Source organism: Tasmannia lanceolata, unplaced genomic scaffold, assembly GCF_043159265.1.
Source record: "Tasmannia lanceolata isolate RefF3 unplaced genomic scaffold, GAP_Taslan_0.1 ptg000004l, whole genome shotgun sequence".
NCBI classification, from domain to species: Eukaryota; Viridiplantae; Streptophyta; class Magnoliopsida; order Canellales; family Winteraceae; genus Tasmannia; species Tasmannia lanceolata.
The window spans coordinates 11,622,275-11,631,663 of NW_027518681.1; the positions used below are offsets into that span (position 1 = coordinate 11,622,275).

Consider the following 9,389-nt stretch of genomic DNA (forward strand, 5'->3'; position numbering starts at 1 on the left):
AAATCACTTTTATGATCGATGGTAAAAGGCATTTTTTTTGTCATACGCAAGGAGACATAGGGGGCATGTATGTGAGATCAAGACCGTTGATCTTTAAGAGAGTCGATCTGCATGGTCTTGGTCTCATCATGAACGAACATTCCATACATAAAAAAAAAGAACTATAAAATCAACAGTTTACATTTTCTCAAAAAGACCATGAGGCTTTACTTTAAAATGGGCGGTTCAGATCAATCAAACGTGGGCCCCTCTTTATACCGCAGCGGGAAGCGTCATCATTATATTACAATGAGGTCGCGCCAGACAAAATCATTCCCTCCTGTTATGATATTCATTTCATATACACTGAATTTCAGTGTATACGATATGCACCCGTCTTCATCCCTGCACTCGGTCCCACTCCCATGACAGACAAAGAACAATACGTTATAATAAAGGCAATGATAAATTCGCACCCCTTGTAGGATAATTCACACCCAATGAAACGTTAGAAAGCGTTTAAGTCTCCCACACATGACACACCCTCCTTTACAGTGGGGCGAATTATCCTATAAGTAGTGCGAATTTATCATCACCCTATAATAAGCAAAGGCTTAGGATTTCTCTGTTATAAGGAATATCTTATTCTCGAATCCTACAAAGCAACAAAACTTTGACAGCGAAAATGGTGTTATCATTACAGAAAAGCCATGATCGATCCAGATTTTGTAGTATCCCCATTTGCGTACAAAACAAGAGCAGGAACCGTATGCGATTCCTCAGCTTCTTGAATTCTCTACGCTCGTATAAAAATCGGAATACCTCTCTTTTTCTCTGTTTACAAAACTCTGTATTTTTCCACATTTTTAGGTTCTAGGGTTTGTTCATTCCTTCGTAGAAATTTATTGTTGAGACTGAATTTTGATTCTAAAATCTGAGAATGAAAGCGTTTGGAGGGTTTCTCTCTCTTCTATGGAATTTCCTGGCTTTTTTACCTGTTTTCGTGCTCTTATTAATTTTCGGAATCGTTAAAGGTAAATTCTAACCTAGTTTTAATTTCTCTTACTTTCTCTCTATTCTTTCTTTTTCTCAACATTCGAACTATTAATTTTCAGCCCTTATAATCGCCCCCATAGTTTTTGTCGTCATCGCATTTGGGAATTCAGCTGTAATCATTGGGTTATGGCCGTATCATGTTGTCTGGACCTATTACTGTGTAGCAATGTAAGAACTCTGTTAAAAATTTGATTTTTTTTTATGGGTTTTCCATTTTGGTTTGAGAAAATGCTCAATTGAGATGTTTCGATTTCAAACAGGACAAAGAAGTTTGGAGCATTATTGAAGGGTGTTTTGTTTCTAAGCTTACCTGTTCCATTGCTGTTATGGCTGATTATGGGGATTATTGGTAGCTTTTTTATGGGTTTAGGGTATGGATTGTTTTCGCCTTTGATGGCGACATTTGAGGCCATTGCTGAAGGAATTCAGAATAAGATTGTCAGATGCTTCATGGTATAGATTTTATGGTGGTAGTTATTTTGAAGATTTGAGTTTTTTCAGTTAGTTTTAATATTTCATTTACATTGTGGTTTGATTCTGTGGTTTTAATTAAGTATGGATATGATATGGTTTTTCCATTCTCTGTATAGGATGGTACTTGGAGCTCTGTTTTGGGAGGGTGCACGATTGTTCGTGACTTTACAGATGTTTGCTTACATTCCTACTTGTCTGTGATGGATGGATTACTAGAGTCGAAACCCGAGACTCCCATAGAGATCAAGTAACATTTATCATATCGAACTTCAGTCGTTTTATTTGATTTTTATCGTGGAATCGTACATGAAAATCGTATAATTTATTATGATTAATGGATCTTAGTTTACCTATTTTCTTTTCCATTTCTCTATTTTATTGAATGGTGAACCAGATATACTTACAGACTAAGATAACATGGATCGTCAGACAATCTTGTTAATATCAAAGTTCTATGCTAGAATATTGTGTAGCAGCCGAGAGTTGAGTCCATAGATAGATAGATTTATGGTAAAAAGTTAAAACATTACAAGGCGTAAGACTAGCGTGCTCTTAGGCTATGTTTGGTTGCTTTGGGGTGGGGGCGTGGGGTGGGTTGGCTCGGAGAGTAGTGCAATAAGCAGTCAAAAGGGAGGAGACAAGCATAGAAGATCTCTAGAATTACCACTCTGAGAATAGTGGTAAGTAGTGTTTGGTTGCACGCCAGTCCTCTCGGAGAGTAGTGGAAAAAGTACGGGTGTCATTACCAATATAGAGAGTGAAGAGAGATAGAGTAGGACAAGACCTGTCCACTATTCTTCTACGTTTCTCCCAAAATTTTACCGTTTTGGTAGAATTTGGTTGGAAGATGAGAAGGGGGAACATTAGTGACGCATGGGCGCCACATGGGAAAAAGGCAATGATCATGTCCCAAGCATGTTAGGGAGTCAAGTGGATTTCAACGCAATAATGGCAACCAAACAAGGAATCAACATTCATTGGCATTTGAAATTCCAATGAATGCCGAGTGTTTGTGCAGGCAAACAGTAGGGAGAGGAGCTTCAGGAGTGGGCAGTTTGTACATGGTAACTGTCTAATATTCTTTCTTTCTTTTTTGTCACTGGGGATGAGGCAAGCAATCTTCTGTCACAAAGGTTGCTGGATGGTGCAGGCCTATATCAATATAAAAACACAACAGTACATGTCAAATATTTATTCATTTTGCTTAGACAACATGCTTGTGTGAAGGGAAACTCTTTGCAAAGTGTAGTTGGCAATGAATCTGATTGTAAAAGAAGCTTGCAAACATGTGTTTTCTTTGTAGGGCAGTAGAGGAGTTAGCAACCCACCTTTTTTTATTTATTTAAGGTGGTGAGCAAAGTGTGTTTACATCTTCCCAAATGCTATTGGATCTCGTAGATATTCCTTGCATCGTTCTAAGAGCTTTCTACTGAATTGCCTAATGAGACATTTGGCAACAGAAGATTTTATGGAAGAGCAATATTTTGCTGTGGTGTGAAGCTTATGGAACAACAGAAATGGAAGTATATTTGAGGAAGATATCATGCCTCTTTGGTGTTTGGCTAAGAACATCAAAATTTCCATTATCATATGGGCTCTTGCAAGAAAGACTTTTTGGGAGTGTGTGTAGGTGATTTTTTCGAACATGAAAGGAAATTGCGTGGATTTTTCCTTGTGAGTGGCAACATGGCCTACTCCTCTGATTGTCTTTAAGTTAAATTTCAACGAAAGTTTTGGAGGCAGTCCGGGTATCGGGAAAAGTGTAGGAATGAGATGGGTGAGCTTGTAAAAGCTCTAAGGACCATTGGTGACATGGACTGCCATAAGCAGAAACTGATGTGCTCCTTGTGGGCCTTTGTATCATTTAGGCAGAGCTTGTCATACTTCATTGGGTTGAAGGTAATTCGTCAAATGTTACAATTTGGGGCATTAAATCCTAAAGAGAGCAGGGGATTGGCGAATACCACATCAGAGATCCACACTTTGAGTAGTGAATGTACTCCCAACTCCCAAGTCTGTTCACATACCCTGAACCTGAAGTGCTAATGGGATGGCAGACTCTTTAGTGGAAAAAGGGTTTGACAAAGCTGTCTTTTGTATTCGGGATGCACTCCATCTCGGGTAGTTGGGTGTCTTTTTGGTTCATTTCAGCGGTGGATTGTGTTTTATTTCCTTCTTCTTTTGTTGTTGTCCTCTGGCTACCTCAGCCCTTGTTTCTTGCTTTTTTCCTTTTTTTTCCAATAAATTTGTCTCCAAAAAAGGGAAAAAAGAAAAAGAAAACTGAATGAGTATGAAGTGTAGGATTTACAGTCTAGCTGCATTTCTTTCTCCAATAGTGTGTTTCTGTTTTCTTTTACATTTTCTTCTGAGTTTATAAGAATCCTTGTATTCGAGTATAGCCTAATAATTTGAGAACTGGATTTCTAATCAGTCACAGATGATCTTAATTTCCTTTTGTAGGCTTTCTCAGATACCAGGATGTGCATTGGCAGGGATTTTAGGTCCTCTGATTGACGTGCCTGTTATGACCATCTTAGTCATTTACAAAGCTCCTGTCATGTTATTCAAAGGATGGAAGCGATTAGCACGAGATCTTATCGGAAGGGAAGGGCCCTTCTTAGAAACTGTTTGTGTTCCCTTTGCCGGGCTTTCAATTTTGTTATGGCCGACAGTGGTCGCATTATCTGCTTCCGCTGGAATTATTTCAAGCTTCTTCCTCGGATGTTATGCTGCCATTGTTGCATATCAGGTATAATTTCAAGTAGGTTTGGGCTCAACCTGAACCCGATGGGTTCAAACCGATTTTGGCTTGGGTTGGGTTGTTGGGAAAAGCCAACCCAATTTAATTTCGGGTTGGGTCAGGGTTGAGGACTTAGCAACCCGACCCGACCTGGATCCGACCTCCGTCCTCTAATTTTATTTTGATTTTCTTTGGGTTATTGTATTTTTCAGTCTGGTCCAAGGTGAACCCAAACCAACCCGACCTGATTTCGGGTTAGATGGGTTGGGTCAGGGTTGAGAGATTTAGAGGCGGGTTGGGTTAGGGTTGAACATCCTCAACCCGAGGCTTGGGTTCGGTTAGGGTTGAGGGAATGCTATCTCGAGGTTGGCCTCAACCCGATCCAACCCAGCCCGAGTTGCACCCCTACCATAAATATTCGTTCATGTTTCTTCAGATGGTATAGTTCCAATCTCCAGCTCACTGCTTGTTATTTCATTTTTTCAACATGCAATTTATCTGTTAGGTTGAAATTGTGTAATTCCAAAACCTCTCTCTCTCTCTCTCTCTCTCTCTCTTTATTTGGACATGTTTAAGCTTATTCTTTGTCTTTCCTGTTAGGAAAATTCGACAAAGAGCGGACTACTCTATATTGTTTCTGTCATATCCCTGTTTGATGAGTACACCAATGATTACCTCTCCTTGCGAGAAGGATCCTGCTTTCCAAGGTACATGGGATGTTGTTCGTGTAGAATTTGCTCATTGATAATAAAGGCATAAAGCCATATTAGGTTTTTCCAGTTGGTAGTCTTGCATCAACTTATTGTGATTCTCTCCATAGTTTTAAAACTCCGTCACATCATTGTGGATTCCCCCGAGTCGACTCCCTTATCCCTCGGCCGCGTTCCGTGTTTTGCCCTACAAACTCAATAAAAACTCATTTGACTCCCCCAAGTTATGACTATGCCAACCTAGTACTAAGCCGTGCCAACCGAGTACTCGACCGCATTGTGCCGAGTCGACTATGATTTTCTTTGACTGCGTTTGACCTACTTCAGCATTTTGAAATACTGAATTTCTTTCTTGTAAATGTGTATTTTTCTTCCGAATCATTTGATGCGCAGTTTTAATGCACTTTGTGTGTGTTTGTATGTATATATTTTCTTTGTGTGTGTGTGTGTGTCTATATATATATATATATATATATATATATATATATAGAGAGAGAGAGAGAGAGAGAGAGAGAGAGAGAGAGAAGAGAAGGTACTCCCTGGAGTAGATAACTTATCTACTCCCTACCTTAAAATAACAGTTGGGGCCACATTGTTTGGGTGATCCAAAGCATTCATTTGATGGGCCCTCACATAGATAGGGTGTGCCCAAAAAATCAGCTCGATAGGATAATCCCAACCCTATGAACTGTGGAGGCAAAAATGGACGGATTTGTGCAGGTTTATACACGTCCATTTTTGCCTCCACAGTTCATAAGGTTGGGATTATCCTATCGAGCTGATTTTTTGGGCACACCCTATCTATGTGAGGGCCCATCAAATGAATACTTTGGATCACCCAAACAATGTGGCTCCAACTGTTATTTTAAGGTAGGGAGTAGATAAGCTATCTACTCCAGGGAGTACCTTCTCTTTTCTCATATATATATATATATGAGAAAACATTTCCTACACACTTGTGTAGGTAAGTTACCTACACACTAGCTTAAAATACAGTGGGGGCCCACATTGTTTGGGTGATCCAAACCATTCATTTGAATGGTCCTCACATAGATAAGGTGTCCACTAAAAATCAGATCCATAGGATCATCCCAACCATTCAAAATATGGAGGCAAAAAATGGACTAATTTGTGAAGGTTTATACACGTCCATTTTACCTCCACAAATCGTAGGGTTGGGATGATCCTATGGATCTGATTTTTTGTGGACACCCTATCTCTGTGAGGACCATTCAAATGAATGGTTTGGATCACCCAAACAATGTGGGCATCCACTGTATTTTAAGCTAGTGTGTAGGTAACTTACATACACAAGTGTGTAGGAAATGTTTTCTCTCTCTCTATATATATATATATATATATATATATATATATATATATATATAGAGGAAAGTGTTTCTAGTCCGGCCGACTAGACTAGAGATCATTCTCTAGTCCACCACCCAAAAACACATGGGTCCCACATATTTTGTGGTGATCTAAAGCATTCATTTGATAGGCCTCATCATAGATAGGATGTCCACAAAAATTCAGCTTCATAGGATCTTCTTAACCCTTCGATTTGTGGAGTTAAAAAATGGACAGATTTGTGGCGGTTTATAGCCGTCCATTTTAAGCTCCACAAATCATAGGGTTGGGATGATCCTATGAAGCTAATTTCTTGTGGACACCGTCTCTATGTCAGGCCCCATCAAATGAATGCTTTGCATCACCCAAATATGTGGGACCCATGTGTTTTTGGTCGGCGGACTAGAGAATGATCTATAGTCGGCCGGACTAGAAACACTTTCCTCATATATATATATATATATATGATCCTACCTAGCTGATTTTTTGGGCACACCCTATCAATGTAAGGGCCTATCAAATGAATGGTTTGGATCACCAAAACAATGTGGGCCCATTGTATTTTAAGCCGGCGGTGTAGCTTCACTTTCCTCATATATATATATATATATATATACCATAGCAGATTTAATGCGCAGTTTAATATCATGTGTTCCTTTGGGCAGCCAGACCTAAATACCGCAAGGCAGCTGTGCCCATTTCACCACGGCTTCCTCTAAAGCATTTACCAGAACAGCCTGAAAGTGTTCGTTCCAAGAAACCTCCAATTAGGACTCCTTCCATGAAATTGATGGAGCTGAAAGCAATGGTGGTAAGAACACTATAAAGAATACCTTTGGAGTTCCCAATTTCTCATTCATCTGTATATTGCTAATCAGTGGTGGACACATATCAGATATGGGAGAACTTTTTTGAAGCGTGTGAGCATACTGGAAAACGGCTGATTGGTGTTGGTGCCATTGGGATGGCCGATTTGGAGTCATGGCAACGTTCAAAGCATAAGATAATCAACATCGGAATTCCTGCATATGTGTTTCTGAATTGTTTTCTCCGCTCCATCAAGAGTGGTTCCATTGGGTTTCTCATGCGTATGAACCAATTGATGATTGTTTCAATTTTCTCATACAGAATTTTGCTAGTTAAAATAATCAAACCTAGAAGTTTATATTAATTTGTTCTTGATGTGAATGTCTGGCATGATCTAATATCTACGTGGAATGCGTTCAGGTGATGATGTTGAACTGACAAATGTTAATAGGCCAGAGGGAAGAGTTTTTGACTGGTTCTTTGAGCCCATGTCTATCATGAAAGAGCAGCTTAAAGCTGTAAATTTGCAAGAGACAGAAGAGGCATATTTGTACAAATTGACTCTTTATTGTGGTGAGGCAGAGAGAATCGACACTTGGAAAAATGGTGGGGTTCGACCAGATGATGAGATCAGAAGAGCCCAGTTGGAGGGTTTAAGTAGAAGGTACTGTAAATTGTTTGCCTTTTATCAACCTGAAATATGCATTCTCAAATACATGTTTTGATTCTCAATTTACCATATTTTCAGTTACCTTTTGTGATCAGAGAGAACTTTTGAATTATAGAACATCCATTCAAACTGCAGCCTAAAAAATGACAACTCACTTGCTGTATCTGTTAAATGGGACGATAAGATTCTCGATGGGCCATTTAGGATGTTATTAAAAAGCTCTAGAAAGCTTGAAGAACTTTTAACTGTTTCGCTCTTCTGACTTTCTTTAATCCCTTCATTTGAGAATTTCCAAATAATATACTCAATTTGAAATGCATTGTCCTGCCTTAGTTTTACAATTATATCTTGCACATGCACTTGTTTTAGTTTCTATCATGCCCTGAACCTTGAATTGCATTTCTGCTGCTTATATATCCTTCCGTCTGCACAAAAATACACCCGTTTTAGACTCATCCTTAGATGCTTAAAGCAGGTTACAAGGTTTCGGTCTAACACTTTCGAGGCTGCCAACTTTCCATCGGCGGTTCCATGAAGTGGTGAAAGCATTGTTACAAGAAGCCCAACAAGGGTCGAAGGGGAACCGAAATATTGATGGGATCGTAGAAGCTGTTTAGTCATTATTCATTGACAGGGTGTTTGGTGGCATCTGCAGTAAGTTCAATGTTGATCAGTTACTCCGATTCGAGCTCAATTCGTACTGATCCTGATTCTTCCGCATATTTGGTTTTTGTTGTAACCATGCTGTAACCAAACTCAAATGTATTTTCCTCTTACTGTAAGTTCAATGTCAATCTGATTGTTTTGTGTTCAATCATTACCGATTCCCAATAGTTCCTCATTTTGGTTTCTGTTGTAACCATGCTGTAACCAAACTCAAAATGTATTTTCCTCTGTAAAGAGAAACATAGGGTACTTGGGAAAGCCCTCATTTGGGTGTGGCAAGAAAACTCCTGTTGAAATGTTGAAGTTAGCCAGTTCATGGCAAGACTTTGGTGATTATTTGCAGTTGTCTCTTATACCAATCAACTTTATGCCTATGTTACATGGATTCTTCTGAATGGGCTAGGATTTCAATAATTTCTGATTGACCGCGAGACTGATAGATCTCATTTATCTATTTCTATTAAATTCTAATACATCAAATATACAATTAGCACATGTTTTGAGTTTTATTTTATCTTAAAACTTATTTTTTAAATAAAATATTATATTTACTTACCCTACTGACTTTCCTAATATATTGCCAATCATAACCGGATCAATATCATCATGTAAAAGAAATACAATTAGTATTGATTAAAATATATTAGGGCCCGTTTGGATACCTCATGCATTTGTATTTTGATTTGGAATTGAGTTCTGGATACAAAACACATCAATCATCTTCATGATCATGTTTTAAGAGAGAGGGAGGTCTCGCTCTGCTGGAGCAATATCGAGGAGCAGCAATGGTGATGGAAGTTGCCGCAAATATTGATTTCCAAATAATGTCTCCCAGAAAAGATTTGAAAATCAAAATTTTTTGCACTGTTATAGCTGATTTGGAAATCTAAGGATCTGATACAGTTCAAAATATCAACTAAATTCAAATCTAAATCTTGCT

At 38.8% G+C, this 9,389-nt stretch overlaps 1 protein-coding gene across 2 annotated transcripts; it reads left to right on the forward strand.

Moving 5' to 3' along the window:
• The first annotated feature begins 618 nt into the window (after positions 1-618).
• LOC143875488 (putative membrane protein At3g27390) lies at positions 619-8,785 on the forward strand. 2 transcript variants are annotated; one of them, XM_077377053.1, is made up of 10 exons: positions 620-1,013; positions 1,095-1,203; positions 1,296-1,488; positions 1,626-1,756; positions 3,970-4,258; positions 4,850-4,956; positions 6,976-7,117; positions 7,202-7,394; positions 7,534-7,777; positions 8,259-8,785. In XM_077377053.1, the coding sequence occupies exons 1-10, from the start codon at positions 920-922 to the stop codon at positions 8,398-8,400; spliced, it is 1,644 nt and encodes a 547-aa protein (XP_077233168.1). In that variant the 5' UTR covers positions 620-919; the 3' UTR covers positions 8,401-8,785. The 2 variants fall into 2 exon arrangements, with proteins under 2 accessions (XP_077233169.1, XP_077233168.1); XM_077377054.1 differs by lacking the exon at positions 3,970-4,258 and having other exon boundaries at positions 619-1,013; positions 6,972-7,117.
• The last annotated feature ends 604 nt before the right edge of the window (positions 8,786-9,389 follow it).